The sequence below is a fragment of the Vigna umbellata genome, chromosome 9 (genome assembly GCF_029865625.1).
Source record: "Vigna umbellata cultivar VRB3 chromosome 9, Vumbellata_1.0, whole genome shotgun sequence".
NCBI classification, from domain to species: domain Eukaryota; kingdom Viridiplantae; phylum Streptophyta; class Magnoliopsida; order Fabales; family Fabaceae; genus Vigna; species Vigna umbellata.
In genome coordinates this window covers 27,030,896-27,053,304 of record NC_142173.1, presented here as the reverse complement: position 1 = coordinate 27,053,304, position 22,409 = coordinate 27,030,896, and the positions used below count along the sequence as shown (strand labels likewise).

Genomic DNA, 22,409 nt, shown 5'->3' with positions numbered 1-22,409 from the left:
AATATTCGCAATCATATCCTTCAGTCTATTTGTTACATTACAATTGAATATTGACATAATTAACATATATAATTGAGAAAGAAAAATAATTCATCATCTATATTTAGACAAAAATAGATAACTTTGAGTGGCAACCACATGAGCTTTTGCAATCTTATAGTTGGTTTGTCATCTAGCATATTATATCGAGAGTACACACAATAAGAAAAAACACTAGTTAAAGTCCCTTTATGTAAAAAAAAAAATACATAAATTAGTGTTCTTACAAATCAACTATCTGCTTCATATGTGTAAGGAGTTTCTTGTGCAATGAGTCAAACCATGTAGCAATGTAATCAATCATGAAAATGACAAGTAGTTGTGAGTGATGAGTACATTATCGTTGACATCTCAAAATGATGAAATATAATTTGAAGACAACAAACTACGATTACTCATGAATATAAGGTACAAAATATATTTGCTTCACCCTTGAACCAAGTTAGTGATGTATGTTTAGATTTTAGGTTTTTTATTTTCCAATGGATGAAAAAGTTGGGGGTTCACTAACATAATATAAACATATACCTAAAATCAATTGATTTAAAACATAAGTAATTAACTAGATACAATAATTAACATTAAAGAATTGGTAAAGAGACTTACAACTTAAATAATTGAACAATTAAAGTTTTCATATAATTCTTAATAAGATATAACCATCTTAAGTATATTGATCCATAGTATGTTCACATTCTTAGGTGTGAAAAACCAAGGTGTTTGGAAGGAGGTTATAGAATCTAAGTATGGTTCATGGAAAAAGTTAAATGAACATGACAAAGCACAATATGAGTCCTAGTGATGGTGTGACCTACGTTTGGTATATGGGAATCATCAACAAGATAATTGTTTTGACAACAATTTTGATTAGAAAGTAGGAGAAGAGAATAAAATGTTACTCTAGAAAGACAAATGGGAAGGAAGAACACCTTTATGTTACAAGTTCCTAAGGTTGTAGATAATCTTCAATTGTCAAGGTAGAACTATAATAGAGATGAGGGATTGAGAACATAACATCTAGGTTTAAAATTTAGCTTGGGGAATAGCTAAGTTGGTGTGGAAACAATCAGGATAAAAAGTTATTACAACTTTTATATGGAACAAAAATCAAAATAAATAGTATGGACTATTGGGTGTAGATGGAGGAAGAGGAAGGATCACTTACCAAGTCAATGACTTTACTACAAATTGAAGAGAAGAATAAACACAAACAAGTTATAGTTTGCCTAACATTTTTGGGTAAAATTATGCAAAATTACTACCGGTAACAATTGTTGCATTAAGATGTGACAATCGTAAGACTTTAGGCTAATTATCTTTAAACCCCACATAAACACTAAGCTTTTAATATTTGAAAAGTATTCTTGTGATATCTTAGCATTTTTCTCGACATTAGGAAAATCTTATTTGCCGTCACATCACAAAAGCCATGGAACTCGACCTCAACTATGCCTTTCACCCTTAGTTGCATAGGCTTTTGAGGCATCCTTCATTGTACATCCCTCTTTCTTGTGAGCAACTAAAAAGAATACTTATTATAATTGATGACTTGATCGAATGTGTCGTTATAGACACAAAGGGCCTAAATCCTAAACTTCTCTCCATGTCTATTTGAACTTCTACTACTAAATCATCAACCTCCGCTGGCCTTCATAGTCATTGTTAAGAATATAAAAGGATATCACTATTCCGTAGTCATTTTTAAGAATATAAAGAGATATGTAGTGATGAGAAAAATGGTACATGGAAAAAAGAGAATCTTTAAAGTAAATAACTATGATTTTTTTATGGTTATACATTTTTTAAAACACATAGCAACACATTGATATATACTTTAAAGTAAAAATAAATTACAATTAAAGTAACATTTTGAAGTGAAATAATATTAAAATCCTTATTAAAAATAATAATATATTATATTATATGAGGTGAAAAGATGATCTGAATTTCGACAATGAAATTGGGTAACCAATTAGGTGGTTGGGAGCACTTTTCTCGTATCTTAAATCGTTCTATATATAAACTTGACCACCTATTGTTCCTATTTCTCTCACGTTTTTCGTTATTTCCTTCCTTCCTTGCTCCTTTCTTCTTTCTTCCTTTCTCGCAAGTGTCAGGTATTTCGTTTTTCATCATTATTTTACCTTTTCTGCATTATTCCCTGTTTCCTTTTCATTTTATTCTTCTGATCGCTCTATTTATTTTATCATTGCTTACTGGGTTTGTTTCATTCATTCCGCGTTTTACGTACGCAACGGAAGTTCGTAATTAACCCCTCGTTTTTTCGAAAAAGAGTTTCTTTAATGCCCAGATATTAATTTTTCATTCGGATTGTGATGTTAGTTCTTTCTTAACGTGACCCTGTATTAACAGGGTTTGAAGATGGTTTCTTTTGTATTTGTGATTTGCATGATCATGATAACAGTATCATTCTTTTGTTGAGTTAGTCAATCTTAACCCTGTTTTCAGTTGGGGTTCAATTTATTTGGCATTATTGTCATGGTTTTGTTTTTCTGTGTTTCTTTAGACTTTTGGTGAAAGAAATGGCTTGTGAATGATGCTTTAAACTTTTGATACATTCTAGTTATTACAAAGCTAAATGGTTCCTCTCTTTATATGCACGGTATTTACGTGTGTAATGTGTCTTTTCTTTGTATGTATGCATGTATCTATACGTGTATACATTCCAAGGACATCTTTCATCAGACTAATCTTAATTTGGTAGTTGATACATTGTCATAGTTGTGTTTTTATTGATGATTATGTGCACAGAATTATGCAGATCTCATAACTTCCCTCACTTTCTGGGCTATTTTATATTGGCCTTTTTACTATTGATGATGGTGAAATAAATAAATTTGTGTTTTCGGATGCAAATGTCGTACTCATGAGACCATAATTTGAGAATTCTAAGGTGCGGTGGTAAGGTGATAAAAGTTGCTGTCTTTCTTGTTCATATTTTGTCGGATGAGAATTAGCAGTGAGCATAAACACAAGAGTAGCATCATCGAAAATGTCAAACATCAAATCTCATATCTGACTTGTAGTATATCTAATTTCTGTTTCCAGTGCTTGTTGATTAATTACATCAGAAGGACTTTGCTTGTTACAAGTAACCAAGGGCAACTTTCATGTCAGAATTCGAAACAAACATCCCAAGTGCTTTTGGTGGGTGTTGAATATCCTTGTTCATATATATATATATATATATATATATATATATATATATACTTTTTATGGCATAAAGATATTCTGTTACACTTTGTTTCCATGACTGAATTTGGGAGAGTGTGATTGAATGAATTTGAGAAAATTTGGAGTAAATTTTTTGTTTTATTTGAGTGGATTTGGAGGTAAGTGAGAGTGGATTTGGAAGTAAATTTTTTTAATCTTTCATATCAATTAAATCTTATACTAATTCTCACAAACTTTACTTCCAAATCCACTCTCAGTTAGCTCTAAATCCACTCAAATAAACAACAAAAAATTTACCTTCAAATCCATTTAATCACTCTCCCCGAAATTCATTTAAGTGAATAAAGCCTTAGTCTGAAACCAGAACAGCACTTTATCAATGGTTTGCTCTCTGATGTGGTTTGAAAATTGAAACATAGATCCCTTTGCTGAGGCAAATGCTGAGGACTCAGGTGCTGGGACGAAAGAGTATGTTCATGTTCGTGTACAACAACGTAACGGAAGGAAAAGCCTAACAACTGTTCAAGGATTAAAGAAAGAGTATAGCTACAGCAAAATACTCAAAGACCTGAAGAAAGAATTCTGCTGCAATGGTACTGTTGTTCAAGACCCTGAGTTGGGCCAGGTTTGTGTGTTTCTGTTCATAAAAAAATTCCTCTTATGTTATAATTTTCGACAAACGCCATTGGTTGCATCATCTCTCATCATTCTTATCATATGTATCATATGTAGGTTATACAACTTCAGGGAGATCAAAGAAAGAATGTTTCTACTTTCCTTGTGCAGGTAGAGACACCCAGCAAAATTTTAGAGACACTTTACATTTCTTTTCTTTACAAATACAAAAGTTAACTTTTTTTGATGACCAAAATATCTTTAAATTGTCAACTGGTGCAAAATAAAAAAGCATTTTCCAAAATAGTATTGTGATTGTATCTAAATTCGTCTGTGATGTTACAAACAGGCTGGCATAGTGAAGAAAGAACATATCAAGCTTCATGGTTTCTAAGATCCCATAACACTGGCATCAAGATTGAATATGAGCATCAGCTTCTTATAAATCTGAATTCAAGCAATTTTTAGTGACATCAAGATTCTGTTATATCGTAGCTAGAGTCATATGTAATCTTCTGTGGTATTGTTTACCTGTGTTCTGGAAAGTTACTGCTGAGGGATAAATGGTAAGGATAATGTCTATATCTAAGACAATTGTCCTGAATAAATTTGTGATTATTCTTCCCTCTGCAAGTGACTCGGCCTTTTTGGTTGCATTTTGTTGTTGGTCATTGACCTGCCAAATTTTGTTAACTGATTGGGTTAACTTGATAGAAACTGAGATACACACCAACCTTAACCCTGCCTGCTAGTGTAAGAAACTGAGGGCACAGTGAAAAGTCGGTAGAAGGTAATTATAAAAATTGAATTTTTATCTATAGAAACATAGCTTCTTTATATTTTTTAAATTGAACGAAAATTTCATTTCTAACATCTCATTTTTAATAGTAAAATACTACTAAAATGAATATTACATATATGATAAATTAACTACTATAAGAAAAAAACTTACGAAAGACAATACACCTGTAGATTCGCCCGACTTTTATACTGAATCTCCTCGATCACCTATCGCTAAAGTAACTGAAACAAATGTCTCCCTAAGCTCATACCAATCGATCATTACAAAAGAGAAAACATACAAAAACAGACAACAGAAAAGCAAGGGTAAACTAGTTTAAATAAAAGAAAACGATTATATTTACCAACTATGTTTCATATAGTTATACACAGTCATTTCTAACATGAAATACTTGATGCGAGACACTACACTCACTTTGACTGTCCGGACTTAGAATGATTGCCGAGTTATAGCGGTTCATGCACTCGTGGTGGCCTCTACTGCTTTGCAAAGCCATTGCCAATGGATTTCACCCTACCATACTCACGAGGTTAGTCTGTTCCGGGCCTTGAGGCATACTGGAAGCCCCCAAGACTAAGACCTCTTACTATTTCTCACGACATGGTTCAATCCTCTCTACTTGAGAATGAAAGACCATTGTACTTTCAGGATAACCAGTAGAGAATGAAAGACCATTGGACTTTCAGGATAACCCCCAAGACTGAGCTTCCTACAATCATTCTAAACTTACACAAGGCACCACCATGTAACCTTTCCGTGAGGATCATGGAATTACGTCCATCAGCCATACTTTGAAATCACACACTTTCACTTGTAAATTCATTCATAATAATACCCAATTATATATTACCATACACCCTCGAACACACTTCACAATACATGCAACACTTGACTTAATTCAACTCAAGACAAAGAAATAAAGAGTAGACTAACTCAGACCTTTCGCTCAGCGCACCCTATTCGTAGTGCGAAACCAGGAGTTTCTCGCACAACGACCTCTCTCGCTGTGTGAATTAACTCGTAGAGGTACCAGACATCAACCCCTCGCATAGCGCCCCCAGGTTGTTATGCGAAGCCCAGACATAGACCAAACTCCCCAAGCACTCGCTACGCGTCCCCTTTTCCCCATTCGAATAAACTTGACAATGCTCCCAGACCACAACCAATAGCACAACGCCCAGATTCACCATGCGAATTATCAAATTGAGAGAAAACCTCTCAAACCATTCGCACAACGCACTAGTTTGCTGTGCGAATCCATTCGCTCAGCGAGTCTGCATAATCTACAGAACGAAAATCTGTAGAATTATGCAACTCAAACCCCAAATACCAATTCTATCTATTTTTCTCAACTTCTAAGACTCCTAAATGATTTTACATACCTAATTAAACTTGACTAAGTGACTTTAAACCTTCCTAACTTCAATCTAAAGTGATTATGAACCAAATCCTATTCTAGAACATCAAATTTCTCAACTTAAAGACCCAAATTCAATTCTACCACTTTGCACATGTTTTTGACCATTTAAATGACTCAAACAAGTCACGAATAACTTACCCAAACTGTCCCAACAGACCAAATGAGCCTTTGACCTCTAATTCTCAAATTCAATACCTCACTTCCTGTAAATTGCCCCAAAAAACTATAATGCCCTTGACCTCATGCCTAATAATTATCATAACAGATTTCACATCTCCAACATACTTAATTACAACAGTACATCTCATCCAAAACAATTCACAAACACCAATTCACAGTTTCACAATTAGACATTTCAATACATACAATTCAATCCACTCTAAAAATCCAAATTGTGCTTCAAACAACAGAATAACATATAATTCAACATATACACATGTTATACAAATAATTTAAAAATAGGATCTAGCTCCCCTTACCTTGACTCAACAGCTCACGCCCTCTAAACGCTCCGCGAATTACTTGCGGTACAAGGAACTCTCAGAAAACCTACAATTCACCGATTAACAGTTAAAACCCAACCTTAGAATCACTAGAAATTTAGGAATTCAAGAAGATGAACACTCGGCTCATGCAAGAGCATAATCATCTACAAAAGTTAAGAACCCTAAAGGCCAAGAAAGAGGTTTTTGCACTTGACCAAATCCAAAAATTGATCGGTGAAAGAGGTAGCTTTTGATGCTAGGATCGTCTAGGCACCTCCTGATCGTCAAATTGACACCCGAAATGAGAGAAGGTAGATGACTCTAGGTGAATAAGGTCCTAGAGAGATAGAAGTGTTATAGATAATGAACTGAGCTTTAAAAAGTTCTATTTATATTATAAGATTTTTTTAAAATAACTTGCTTGTCTAATTATTTTAATACACCTCAATTATCTTATATTTTTGTTTATTTTTCATCTAAGCAAAAATTAATGGTTTAATGTTTCAATAGGTCCTATTTAATTTAATTTTACAAAAATAAGGACCCAATTGAAACGCCAAAAAAAAAAAGGATCCTATTTGAGATTCTGGACGAAAACAGGGACCTATTGAAACATTAAACCAAAATTAATTGTTTAGTTTGAAGGACTTTTTTTTATTTTTTTATTTTTTATTTTGACAGTTTGTTATTATAATTAGTTGTACTATTATTTTTTGAACTAAAAATAATATTTTACACTTGCACGTTTATTTAACTTTATTTATCAAGAATAATTTATTTTATTTCGTTTCATACCGTGTTTGATGTAGGCTAAGAAAAGTAAAAATTAAGTAAATGATAACATTTTTCTTTTGTTTTTTTATATAGATCATGACGGTTCTGTTGATGAATAAAAAAAGAAGAAAACATCTGTATTTAATGTATTTATATAATTTTATTTTGAATTTGATAGCACTTAAACTTCTTTATATGAATACTTTATTTTGTTAAATTAGTATATCTATATATATATACATACATATATATATATACATACATATATATATATATATATATATATATATATATATATATTTAGTATTGATTTTGAGTGATTTATAATCTAATTTGTTAATTATAACGATTATTATGACAAAAAGTAATTATAATAACTGGGAAGTAATAATATGTTGCCAAGAATTTTGTTTTCGTTTTCTACTATTTTTTTTTTCAATTAGAAAAGCAGAAGAAAATTTTATTCATTTTCCGTTTGCTTTCAAAAATGTATATGCTTCCTCGTTTTCTTATCTTATTTTTTTATACTCTTCTCTTTCATTTTTTTCTTTCAAATCAAACAAAGTACCTATATTTAAAAAAAAATAAAACAAAATACTAATATTGTAAGATAGATTTGAATGATTGCTTATGAAAATGATATTTGCAATCTTTTTAATATTTCCTCTCTTCCAGAAGGTCTATGTACCATGGCTGTCAATGGCCTTTCATTTTGTTTTTTAATATACAACATAAGTATCATGTGTAAGCTTTTAAGGTAAAAATATTTACAACATGGTGAGATCAGATTTTTTTAATGATGTTTTTTTTTGGGAAAATCAAATACGTATATTCCTGAATATCCATTAATCATTAATCAACCATCACTCAAACATTGAATTAAAAAATTAGTAATATATTAGTGATACATTTTTATTTAATAACGAAGACGAATATCTTTATTTAATAAGCTTATGTGGAAAGTGAAATTTATATTATTTACTAACTACTATAAAAAATGTTATATTTTAGGGTTTAATTATACAAATTTTATCTTCAATTTGTATATATAAAATCCATTCATTTTAATATATATATATATATATATATATATATATATATATATATATATATATAGATTTAAAATTCTTATATATTCCAGTTTTAGCCTCTTTTAATTCTTATAGTTTAAATTCATTGAAACTAATAGAGATTAAACATAATATATATAATAATAATTTTTTTAATGTATAGAAGAAAAAATAAAGTTATCGGAGGAACTAAATGAATAATTTAACGTATAATTCTTTTAAATTCAATTTCTTTCTTTCTTCTTTATTTTTTTTTAATTTGAAACATCTATGAATGTTTTTTTTTTAATTGTTTATCTTTACCTAATTCTTAAATACTTTATACACTTATTATAAATTAGACAAAACTAATAGTCGAATAATAATACAAATTTACATTTTTTAATGAGAAGTTAATAACTTAACCTCGATTTATATATCATCATTTAAAATCAACCAATAAAGAAAAGAATCAGTGTTAATGGTATTTTTAGTGGCCAGATAGTCAATCATATTCAACGAAGACTATTATTATAATAACAACATTAGCGATAGAATATCGGCTTTAATATTCTGAAAATAAAGAACAGTGCATTAATAAGTATTTTTTTTACTAAAATAATGATAAAATACTTTAACAGTTTTCAAGGGGTATGTTGGAGTGAATAATTAATATAACCTCTCATTCATTACTTGATAATTCAACTCGTATAAATAACCATTTTCAGCTTATTAATTAAAATACTAGTTTTGTTAATATTATTTTACAAATAATGGATGAGCAATTAATAAATAAAAAAGTCATATTCAAATATATTAAAGGTTATTACTTTTTTTATACAAAAAATTGGCTTAATTTGTCAAGTATTTGTAAGATTCTATTTTCTCATGTAAATTGAAAATATCTTCTGAAATTTAAATATTGTATCATAAAATTGATTTAAGAGGTTAGAATAACTTTGTGAGAAGTTAGAAGACACAGTGATTCACTCAAAGATCTGGCCAAATACTTAATAGATTAAATTATCTGTTAACCATGACACTATCTGTTAGTTTTTAGCATATTATTGAATTAAGTATTATGTTGCTGATGATTGGAATATACGATCTTAGAAATTATATTTATTGAAAGAAAATAAGAAAAAATGGTTTTATTGGAACCATTGATTAGAAGAAGTCGTGACAACTTTAGCAGTTTAACACTGTCACCACGTTCTTATCCCTTTCAGGATGACTCAGCCCTATCTATACATAGCATTACAAAACAAAGCATGTTTTTGTTTGATTATAATTGCGTACCATCGTATATAGTAAATTAAGTTTCTCTTACAAAACGTGTACAAGATGTTCTGGTAAACGCAAAGTCCTTTCTAATCATACCAATTTCCCTCCCTTTTTCAACCTTCAACATAATCACTTCCATCTTCAACTTCAACCATAAAAAAACTCAACTTTTTTATTTTTACACTTCATTTTTTTAAAAAGTAACTGCTTTTGTTTTATTTTCCATCATCTTCATCCAAAACATTCTTCTTTCCAATTTGAGTTTTCTGCGTCTAAAAGAAAGAAATCAGTTTTTCTTTGGGTAGCAAAGTAGCGAAAGCGATGTTCGTGCAGGTGTTATATGAGTTTCTAGATGATTGATTGGTCGGAGTTTAGGATCTAGAAGATTGATTACTATATTGTTTTCCTTTTGGGGTGACTTAAAATTTTTCATCAGTGTGTTTTACGAGGTCCTTTGTTTACTTTATTTTGGCATTTCCCTCTTATTGAAGAAAGAGACAGAATCAGTGTAGAATTTACCAGCTACCACCCTCCCAACAACTACTAATTTGCTTCAACTTTTCAAAGGAATTAACAAACTACATCTTTTTTTTGTTTTCATAAACTCTTCCTTAAGCTATATTAAGAATTCATAAATATAAATTATCATATTCTTTAAAAAAAAACCACACTTGTGATGATTAGAATTTTCTTTTTTAAGCACAACTCTTTGTGAAATCCAAAATTCAATGCACAACTATTTCGAGTATTAATTTTAAAAAAAATGTTTTTTAATAACTTTTTTTTATAACCTTTTATAATAATATATATGATAGTTTTGATTGGTCTGTTTGAAATATAAAGACCAATAAAATAATATTATTTAAAAATATCAAAAAATTGTTAAAAAAATTATGAGTGGTCTTAGCTTAATGAACGTACGACCATAAGATATACTTTGTGACAGACATCTTGGTACTATGATAATTTTTCTTAGATATTCGTGTGCATCTAACACCGACACCTTTGTCATCTACAAAATTCCACGCCAACTAACACGTCCAACCCAACTACCATGTGTTCAACTACCACTTTCCACTCTCTCTTTTTCTTCATACCCTCTTCTCTTTATTTCTTCTTCTTCTTCATTTCTATGTACCCTTTCACTCTCCTATGAATTTACACCCTCCTATATATTAATACCGCCGAATCGTTTCTTGTTCTATACACTCTTCTTTTTCAAAACATATTCAATAAAGGTTTTCAAAGCTCTTTTCAACTTGCTGTTGCAATGGCTGACATTGATCGCTCATCTGATAATGCTTCTGCTGATTCTAAAGGTACCCTTTAAGAACGGAGTCTTCTGATACCTAGACAAGTATATTTTGACATAATTATACTATAACATGAACATACGTACTGATAACTAATCTCTCTGCAGTTTTATCTCAACGCTTGTTTTGGGTCATCATCCTTGTATGCCATTACATTTCTCAAATTTTGAATACTGACAACTGATCTCTCTGCAGAATCCTATTCTCGTTGCATTCTTTTTCTTTTTTGTGACCACCTGAGATTGCCAGCTTCTAGTCTTAATGTGTGATAACTTTTGATATATTGAAAACACAAAGTTGTTCATTGCATTACTTTTAGTAACTAAAACTATTTAATAACAAGGTATATATGATCTTACACTATGTGATATGTGTCTATCAGTGCATTAGAAAAGTTGTTTTCTTTATAAATTTGAAGAGTTGATTTGTGTTATGCAGAGAAATCCCTACAAACTTCGACTATGGAATTTTCTGAGGCTGAGGAAATCCTTATTGCCATGGTGTATAATCTGGTTGGGGAGAGGTGAGTATATGCATGCTTTCTTTTGTTGAAACACTTTTATTTTTTCATTTTAGATGAAGGTTATGAAACATTAAGTTTTTCCTTAGGTGGTCTTTGATTGCTGGAAGAATTCCTGGAAGAACTGCAGAAGAGATAGAGAAGTATTGGACTTCAAGATATTCAACTAGCCAATGAAATGGCAGAGATAGCGAAGCAAGAAAAATTTTGTGTGGGATATGAAATGGAAGTTGTTCCAATTATATATTGGTTCTTGTGTTTGCATTTTGCTGTAACTAAAAGGGGGTATGTCATTCTAAATGCCCTTATGTTTAATGTTGTTACTTTAGCTTCCCATATATCTTATAATGTTCTTATATGTTTAGGCAATCTATGATTCAGATATTTTCATGCCAATATAAGTTTCCAAAAATACTTCTTATTTGTCATTCTTTAAGGTGACAACAAATTATTTTCCTCATGGTATTTGGGTGTATGCATCTAGCCACAAACAACAGCTTTGCCCAATGCTGCATATTTTTGGATTATGAAACTCTATTAAATATTAATTTTTAACAGAAATTAACTATCATAAAGAGAACATATATATAAAGACTTAGATAATAGTCTAGCTTTAGGTTCAGATGCAAAAACTTGTTTACTTGCTAGTCCCACAACGGGTAAATATATGAAACATATGGCTTCTAGTTCCACTAAGATTTCTGCGGCATATGAGCTTCGGTTATGGGCATGGTTCAGCGCATTTAGGAATGATCTAGATTACAACATTATAATATATTCCTCCAAATGATTGTAATCTTTACAAAATTTTAAATGATACGATGTTTTCGATTTTCGATGAACATTTTTATTTTATTTAAGGTCTCTGAATAAACTAATCAAAGTTTGCATTTTCAATTGATAAAAAAATGTATTTATGAAAAGAGGGAAATTATTAATAATTATTAATGTACTGAATAACGGAGTGAAATTATTTTAAACAAAATTTCCAATAATTATTATCCTTAATCTGTAGAAAATTAAAGTGCAATTATTTTAATACTAAAGAGTAACTCTGTAGTCTGTATAATACATGTTTGGTAATTGGATTTTGAGAAGGAAAGGGCATGCTTTCTATTTTTAAATTAAACAAATGTAATATTTATAAAATTTAAAAGTTGACATACTAAATTTATATGTTTATTTATTATTTAAAAATATCAAACTAAATAATATTTATTAATAATACATATTATTCACTTAGTCCCGTTATTATTACTTAAATAAAATAAATAACAATTCTTGAATATATAAACACACAGTTAAAATAAAAGAAAAAATATATGCAACTATTATATTTGTTCAATAGACCATATATCAATTATATATGTGTGAAGACACTATCTTTACAATTACAAAACAACATACACACGCAACAATTATGATATAAATTTTGTAGAAAATAAGTAAAACACAGGAAGAAGAAATTATTGAATTATGTTTTTAAAACCTTTTGTATATATTGTATGATGATACATGATTAGACGGTAGTTTTACAATTAATAGGCTAAGAACTTTAAAAAACTTACTTTGTAATTAGTTTAAATTCAATAAAATGTAATATCAATAAAATAAGGAAAGAATGATTGAACAGTATTTTTACTCGTCTTTCTCTCAAATTCACTTACCCAAATTCATCTTTACAAATAAATACGAACAATAAGTATAACTTATTTAAACGATTTTGCTATATAAAGTATCCTTTCAAAACCATTTAAAAGTGAAATTATTTTTTTCTTTCTGAAATTGTGCTGAAAAAAAAACATTCTATTTCTACTTATCCTATATAGTTTTTTTCTCTCTCTCTACTCTCACACTCTAATTCGCATAAATATTAGTTTTCTAACTGCAAATGTCTCACTTCCTAAAAAATTGTACTCCTTGAAAAAGACAATAAGATGAAGATTTTTAGAAATTCTCTAAGGAAGCAAATTCTAATAAACAAACACGTAACTACGTATTTCAGTGATAAATACTTAGCTTTTCTCAGCTACGCGTGTGGTTAATATGTATACAACGTACCGACAAAACAAAAGAAAAAAAACACAGAACTTGAAAGCCAAATAAGAAATTGTTTATCCAAAAAAAAAATATTTTAGATAAATAATAATAGAGTTACTTTAATTTTTACATAATATTATTAACTTAAAATACAGTTATCATTTTTGGTTAATATTAATTTTTATATTCTAATACTCCAAAAATCAGGTGGATGATAGACAGGATAGTAAAACACGAATAATATTCCCTCATCACATCACTTATTAGATAGAATTTTGTTTTCTCCTTGTTCATACATATCCACAAATTATTTAGAATAAAAATAAACGAAATTATAAATATATTAGTGCCGAAAGTAAATTATTAATTCATTTAAATTTTTTAAACATAAATAAATTATTATTGTAGATATATATGCGGCTATGGGTGTCTTGTTAGGTATCTTCGCCAACCCATTCTATATTTTGAAATGGCACGTGCACTTCCCCTTAAAAGAAAAGGAAAAATTAATGTAATTATTTGTGAATAATATGACAATGCATAGAAAATGTTATGATTCATGCAGTCATGGGATTGGATAATAGGTTATTACTAGTTAGATATGTTTAAAAGGAATAAATGTCGTAAATGAAACTCAGAAGAAACCCTCATATATCAATGTCTAGGACCACTCTGATTGTTATATTTGCACAATTATAGTTTCCATTCTCTTCTACCAACTAAGCATATTATCATCTTTATATGTTGCTTGTCCCAATAAGAAAACACATAGTACTTTTTCCCCTTTTGCATTCAACAAATTCAAAATCACACCCCTCTTACAAACAATTTCACAAACTCTTACCTTTTCGTCATACAAAATTTTAATTTCTCCCAAGTTTGAAGATGAAAGATTACTTTTTCATATTTGATTATTTGAGTTTAAATCACAAGATGATAAAATAGGTTGAAAATATTTATTTCTTCCTTAATATTTTTTTTAAAATTTAATAATTTTAAAATTTGTTATATATATAAGTACATTTAATTGTATAAATATTTTGAAACTGTTCCTTTGATAAATTAATATCTTGATTTAATAAATTAAAATAATTATTATGTTTATAAGTTCGATTAGTTTATCATAATTGATAACTAAAATTTAACTTATAAATATTATTAACTTAAATTATAATATTATTATATATTTACATCTAAGATGATAAAATATTCCAAAATTAACTTTTAAAACTCTTTTTTTATTTTACTTTATATCTATCAAATTTTAGTAGGTCAGAATGAGTCAACCAACTAATCAACTTTACCATTCATATTAAATATAAATTTATATATAATATATTATACATGTGTTTCGCCATATAAATGTCTTTGACACATTATTTAAATATAATTTTGTTGGAAAATAATTTTTAGTATTGTATTTTTCATAATGTTTTCTGTATAAAAATTTAAGGATCTGATTTTTTTTTATTTTTGTTTGTTTTTAAATTGAAACAAAGTTATATATTTAACAGTATACATAATCTTTTCTTAAACAAAAAGATAGTGTGCTAATTAATGCATTACTACAATATCATTAATCCTAACTATGTCGGTATACAACTAATAATATTACTAATCATTTGCCTACACTGTGAATATTGGAGGAAAAATGAATAACACAGACTTGGTACATAAAACTAAACCCTATGGTTAATGAAAATTTAATGTAGAAAGAAATATTAACTCTTTTCTTCTGTAACTCTTTTCGTGTGATGAAGGTAAGAGAAGAATTCCACTAGACAGAATCTTGCAAAAAGAAAGTTATTCCATTAGACTATATATATGCACATTACTCTTGTTAAATAGTTTAATATTATACATAATTAAAATGTTCATTAAACTAAAAGTGAAAACACTTGGTTATAAAAAATATAAACATTTTAAAAATATTATCATAATAACTAATAACTTTTAGTTATTTATTAAATTCATATTTCTCAACCACCATTATTTTTGGATATAATAATTCGTATTTTACGAAACACATGTTCAGCGAATCTTCTAAAGAAGTTCAGTGATACAAACTTCTATTAGATCTATCTCTTTGTGTCAGTTATTCCTCGTACTCGTACTCGTACTCGTACTCTATCATATTAATCTGCTCCTTAATTTAAGATATATTTTAAAAGAAATTTGTTACCCCTTTTATGAAACATTTTGTTACTTTTACAGAGACTTAAGGTTTTTTATTGTTTATTAAATACTATATACGTGTTTCTATTAATAAATAAATTCATTAACAATACAAATAATTTTAAAATTTTGGTACTTTAATGGTGATTATTAGAGTATATGCTACTATAAACTGGAATTCATGAGATTTGGTATAAGGTCTGATGTTTATGGAAGTTTTATATAACGTTTGATGAACTTGATGTAAACTTATTTATAGATAATGATATTTAAAAGGAATCACATTTGGGTGATTGAAAATGTTAAACCACATTTATAAGAAATGACAAGTGAGTGATTCTATATTATGATACTAATGGATGATTCTATATTATGATATTGATGTTAAATCAAGCTTTATGTGAATTGATTATAATTATCAAGGACTAATACGTTTATTAGTATAGTATAAGTATTAAATCACATTCTAAGATCTACTTATAACCCTATTCTCATGGATGAAGATATTTGTTGGGCGATACAATACAATCGACAAATGTATCGAATCGTTTCAAGTAATATAAAATGGTAAGACCAAATATCGTTTTCTCAAGAGACTCGTAATACTAAAGAATTGTTTGATTAACAACTCATCTAGACTCAATAACATAACATCAATTTACAAACATGTACAGAAAGATAAATTTACACATAATTACATGGTTGGAGTTTGGTATTGAAGGCACATAGATATGACATAGATTAGAAATGATATGAAATGAGATATTGTTAAGATTAGTTTTTACCTATTTCACTCTGTGCTTACCCAATTTCATCTCCTTTCCATCAATTATCTAAAGTCAACCCACAAATTTACTCAACCCTCAATTTCTATTAAACCTCAATTTCTTGGACAATCTAAAAAGGAAACCCACATTAAAGAGCTAGGATTTTAAGACAACAAGTAATCATCTCCCAATGAACTACAAGGACCCTTGTTTCAGTTCTAGATCATGCAAAATATGTTTCCATACCCATGAATAACAGATCAAGTCATGAAATATTCCTATTACATGCAAGCTTTAAGATTGGAAACAAGAATAATAGCAATTGATAGCAAAGGCATATATATATATATATATATATATATATATATATATATGTATATATATATATATATATATATATATATATATATATTCAAATCAATCATCCATTACACAAGAATTCATAGGCTACAACAATCCCTAACAAGATGAATTTGATTCTCCACTTTCATAGAGAACCTTAGAGCTTACAAACATGGTGGGTGAAAGAAGAAGGAGACCCAAGGAGGAGAAAAAGATGTTCCCACATGCCTTAAGCGGCCTCCATGAGCTCCTGAAGTGGTATCGTGCCTCCACACCTTCGTCCATGAGCTCTAGCAGTGTTTCTCCTTCCAAAACTACCTATTTTCTTCGTTTTGGGGCCATTTAATAAGTTCTGGAAAAAGTCAACTCGCTGGAGCATGTCTTGAAATTCGCTGGAGCGAAAGTCAACGCATGAACAGTATCAGTCAACGGATGAATAGTGTCGATCAACGGATGAATAGTGCACAATGAAATTTTTAAGGACTTTTTTTTATCTTCTCTAATCCTTATTCATCTGCAAAATAAATACATAAAGACATTAAATTAATCTAAGAACAATAAAACACAATTTTTACATCTATCCATGAGACTATTACACAAACACATGAAAAAGAGATTAAAATAAGTGTGAATATAAAGCAAATATCACACTTATCAATGTCATGTGGTGAAAGTCAATGAACATTTTTGTTAACAATGTAAGTTTTTGAGAGAAGTCCTAATTTCTCCTAAAGTTTTAGAATCTAATTTGTGAGAATTTAGGTTATCAATTGGACCAAAGTAAAATGTGACCTGATAACCAAACATAGACAAATGTTAGTCTTTTGATGTTTAGTCTTAAGTGCAATATTAAGGAAGTTGTCTTAATAAATATATGAAGAACAATGAAACGAATATTGTTGGTAGATGTTATGTTTTGAATGAACATGTATTGTTGTACATTCATTTAGTTTAGTTAGCTTACACTTATGTGTTGATATGCTGTCTTCTACTTTAAAAACAAACCATTAATGATTAGACCAAATGTTATTCTTTTGATGCTAGAATTCGATGCAATATTAAGAAAGTTATCTAATTAAATATAAATTGCAGTGTATTAATGAAATAAATTGATGTTATGTTTTGAATAAAATGTGTTGTTGTATATTCATTTAATTTAGTTAACTTACATTTATGTATTTGTTGTGTTGTCCTCCATTCGAATATCATACTTTATTTAATAAACACCAAAGATAAAGAGAAACAAAGTATTTACATTTTCAGATGCTTTGAAAAACTTTTCTTTTATCTTAAAGTAACATATTCTAAGCATGACTTATAATTTTTTAAATATTTATTTGAGATTCTACACAATTCTTCCGCTTCTCCTTTATTAGAATAAAATATAGTTGAATATTGTATATAATATCTATAATATTTCCCAATATTTTATTTTAATGCCCTTCTTTAGAAAAAAAGAAATTCCCATTTTAATCTTTCAAATATATATGTAATTTGCTAAAAAATTCACATTAGTTTAACCTTCTAATCTTAAAAGTGAAATTAATTTAGTTTTTTTCAATCAAAGGTTTTATCAACGATATTATTTTTCTGTTAATACCGTGTAAGGACAATCGTGAGAAAACAAAAACAAAAATACAAATCATAAAACTGCGTCAAGTTTTCTTGTGTGATTTTCATCACGGTATTGTGACTGTAGGAACCTTGCGTAGAAGTCAAAACCATGTTGTGACTATGATAAATGCTGAAGTTGCACGAAATGTATGTCTTTTATTGTCTTCACATATATAATTAGTTGCTTTTATGTGAACCTCTTATAATTTGGGTGACTTTATAATGTAAAAATTATTTTCAACTATGTTCTTTAATTTTGATATATATGAGATGTTAATCGCTTATTAATAATTAAAGTACAAATCTTACTCTTTTCATGCCATTATTCATTAAAAAATAATTTGTAAGATCAAACTCTTTAAAACAGAATCGATGTTGTGATTGACGTGATACTAAATGAAAAATGACGGTTTTTTTTATAAGAATAGACAAATTTATCTCTTGTTTTAAAAAAATTACAAATAAAAACAAGTTTTACCGGACTTCATGTGAAGAAGTTAGGTTTAATGTCTCAATACGTCTCTATTTTTGCCCAAAATTTTAAATAGGTCCCTTTCTTTTTCGGCATCTCAATTGAGTCCTTATTTTTTGTAAAATTGAATCAAATAGGACCTTTCCGTCAAATTGAAATGACGCCGTCATTATTTTCACCCATAAATAAAGCATATTCTTCTTAACGACGTCATTTCAATTTGACGGAAAGGTCCTATTTGATTCAATTTTACAAAAATAAGGACTCAATTGAGATGCCGAAAAAGAAAGGGACCTATTTGAAATTCTGGGTGAAAATAGAGACCTATTGAGACATTAAACCCAAGAAGTTATACATCCAACTTTAGTTTTGTCATATTTGAAAAGTTAAAGTTACGTACTTTTAAACAACTTCAACACATTATAATCTATTATGAGAACTAGTAATTAATTACGTATTGTTGGAATTACGAGGATAAACAATTTAAGGATGAAGTCGCGTGGAGATAAATGACTTCAAAAGTGAAGTCACGTGCAGATAAACAAATTCAGCAATACGTAATCGATTATTAATTTTCGTAATCGATTATAACGCATAAAAGTCATTTAGGAATGTACGACTTCAATCTTTTAATATAATAAAACTGAAATCAACTGGAGAATGTATGACTTTTTCATATGAATTGTGTGAGCGAACTTGCTTATTTTTGTAATTTTTTTAAAATTTGTTTATTTTAGTAATACAGAAGGGAGATTTATCTATTTTCTTACAAAAACCCTAAGATGACAAATATGAGCGTTAGTAAAGTGCCACCACCATACGTGCTTGCAAATGCAGCTTTCAAGAGTCACGTTTCCGAATTTTCGAAGTAAGAGAATAACAAAAGGCACTAGATATGATCGGATAAAATTTCTGGGTTTTTGTTTGTTTCTCTTTTCCGTAGTCTCATCTAAGTTACCATTCTTTCAAGGACTTCGTCTAGATAGTGACCCTGTTGCTGTATAAATTGAGGACCTTTTTCACGACCTTCTCAAAGTTGTTCAAGTCATAACATTTACCGAAAAAGAAAGAGTTCTGATCATGGCTTCATCACTCTTTATGCCTTCATCCGTAAGTTCAATAGTCCCCTGCACTTTTGCTCTGCTTTGCTTTCATTTGTGTGCAAAAACTAGTTTAATGCAAACTAATTGAACTTTTCTTCGAGCGGTAAAACCAACCACAGCATAATTGTTGTTATGGTAAACTTATTTCGGATTGAAAAAATTTATGTGATACATGTTTTGCTATCTCAGCATACTTGAGTAAATGCTGATGCAAATTATACATGAACAGATAGTGGAAGAAGAAGCCAGGTTTGAAGCCGAAGTGGCAGAGGTGCAAGCATGGTGGAACACTGAGAGGTTCAAGCTAACCAAAAGGCCATACTCAGCTAGAGATGTGGTGTCCCTGAGAGGAAACCTCAGACAAAGCTATGGCTCGGGTGAGATGGCCAAAAAGCTATGGCGCATTCTGAAGAACCACCAAGCCAATGGCACAGCTTCAAGGACTTTTGGTGCACTTGACCCTGTTCAGGTCACTCAGATGGCGAAGCACTTGGACACCATCTATGTCTCAGGATGGCAGTGTTCAGCCACTCACACCACCACCAATGAGCCAGGCCCTGACCTTGCCGATTACCCTTATGACACTGTCCCCAACAAGGTTGAGCATCTCTTCTTCGCTCAGCAATACCATGACAGGAAACAAAAAGAGGAGAGAATGAACATGAGCAGGGAAGAGAGGGCAAGAACCCCTTATGTTGATTACTTGAGACCCATCATAGCTGATGGTGACACAGGTTTTGGTGGCACCACAGCAACTGTGAAGCTTTGCAAGCTCTTTGTGGAGAGAGGTGCTGCTGGCATCCACATTGAGGACCAGTCTTCTGTGACAAAAAAGTGTGGCCACATGGCAGGGAAAGTTCTGGTTGCCATCAGTGAACACATCAATAGGCTAGTGGCAGCAAGGCTTCAGTTTGATGTTATGGGGGTGGAAACTGTGCTGGTGGCCAGAACAGATGCAGAAGCTGCTAATTTGATTCAATCTAACATTGACACTAGGGACCACCAATTTATCTTGGGTGTGACCAACCCAAACCTGAGGGGAAAGAGCTTGGCAGCTCTTATGGCAGAAGACATGGCTGCTGGGAAAAGTGGAGCAGAGCTTCAGGCTTTGGAGGATGAGTGGCTGTCAAAGGCAGAGTTGAAGACTCTGTCAGAAGCAGTTCTGGAAGCAATAGAGAGACAGAACATTGGAGAGGAAGAGAAGAGAAGGAAGTTGAATGAGTGGAAGCAGCATTCAAGTTATGAAAGGTGTCTTTCCAATGAAGAAGGCAGGGAGATAGCAGAGAGGTTAGGAGTGAGGAAGCTGTTTTGGGACTGGGACTTGCCTAGGACTAGAGAAGGGTTTTACAGGTTCAAAGGGTCTGTAAAAGCATCAGTTGTGAGAGGTTGGGCTTTTGCTCCACATGCTGATGTGATATGGATGGAAACTGCAAGCCCCAACGTGGGTGAGTGCATAGAGTTTTCTGAGGGGGTTAGATCAAAGCACCCTGAGATGATGCTTGGCTACAACCTCTCTCCATCTTTCAATTGGGATGCTTCTGGCATGAGTGATGAGCAAATGAGAGACTTCATTCCCAAGATTGCAACGTTGGGGTATGTGTGGCAGTTCATCACAGTTGGAGGTCTGCATTCTAATGCACTCATCACTTCAACATTTTCAAGAGACTTTGCCAACAGAGGCATGCTGGCTTATGTTGAGAGGATTCAGAGAGAGGAGAGGAACAATGGAGTTGACACTCTTGCTCACCAGAAATGGGCTGGTGCTAACTACTATGACAGATACCTCAAGACTGTCCAAGGAGGTGTGGCTTCAACTGCTGCAATGGGAAAAGGCAAGTCATTCACTCTCACACACTAAGTTAGTGTCACTAACAATACACCATGCTTTCATTTCTTTAAGTTTTCATGATTGCATCAGCAATTCATTATAAAGATTTTTAATCAGTTAACATACTAAGATGTTTCCCTTTTTTCCCTATGATGTTTCTGTAGGAGTAACTGAAGATCAGTTTAAAGAGTCATGGACTAGGCCAGGAGCTGTTGACATTGATGGAGGCACTATTGTGGTTGCTAAGGCCAGAATGTGAAAGTGCTACTTCTGCTTAACTATACTCTGAGGGTGAATTTCGGGCAAATTCACCAATTTTTCTGTTGGATTGGAACACATCTCCTTAACATTGAATCAATATTCTGCTATTTTTCTATGCATAACTTCTTATATTTCTTACTTGTTCAGGCTCTTTGGTGAGCAGAGAGAACAAGGAAAATTTGTTTGTGTTTTGTGTTTTGTTTTACTCTTACTGTTAAACATGATTTAGTTAGTGTGTATTTGGACATGCATTTGTGGATTAGGAGCACAAAGAAAATTTACGTTTGCATTACCATTGTTTTTTCTGAAAT

The 22,409-nt window shown here is 30.5% G+C and overlaps 3 protein-coding genes across 3 annotated transcripts; all 3 read left to right on the top strand.

Moving 5' to 3' along the window:
* Positions 1 to 2,024: 2,024 nt before the first annotated feature.
* LOC124826099 (protein translation factor SUI1 homolog) lies at positions 2,025 to 4,566 on the top strand. The gene is made up of 5 exons (XM_047298855.2): positions 2,025 to 2,156; positions 3,109 to 3,207; positions 3,654 to 3,859; positions 3,967 to 4,020; positions 4,199 to 4,566. The coding sequence occupies exons 2-5, from the start codon at positions 3,171 to 3,173 to the stop codon at positions 4,241 to 4,243; spliced, it is 342 nt and encodes a 113-aa protein (XP_047154811.1). The 5' UTR covers positions 2,025 to 2,156; positions 3,109 to 3,170; the 3' UTR covers positions 4,244 to 4,566.
* Positions 4,567 to 10,749: 6,183 nt separating this feature from the next.
* On the top strand, positions 10,750 to 11,927 carry LOC148193101 (transcription factor CPC-like). The gene is made up of 3 exons (XM_088099702.1): positions 10,750 to 10,982; positions 11,415 to 11,499; positions 11,586 to 11,927. Exons 1-3 carry the CDS (start codon positions 10,934 to 10,936, stop codon positions 11,671 to 11,673), a joined length of 222 nt encoding a protein of 73 aa, XP_087955828.1. The 5' UTR covers positions 10,750 to 10,933; the 3' UTR covers positions 11,674 to 11,927.
* A 7,809-nt stretch (positions 11,928 to 19,736) lies between these two features.
* LOC148193100 (isocitrate lyase 2) lies at positions 19,737 to 22,409 on the top strand. The gene is made up of 3 exons (XM_088099560.1): positions 19,737 to 20,016; positions 20,239 to 21,841; positions 22,002 to 22,409. The coding sequence occupies exons 1-3, from the start codon at positions 19,987 to 19,989 to the stop codon at positions 22,094 to 22,096; spliced, it is 1,728 nt and encodes a 575-aa protein (XP_087955686.1). The 5' UTR covers positions 19,737 to 19,986; the 3' UTR covers positions 22,097 to 22,409.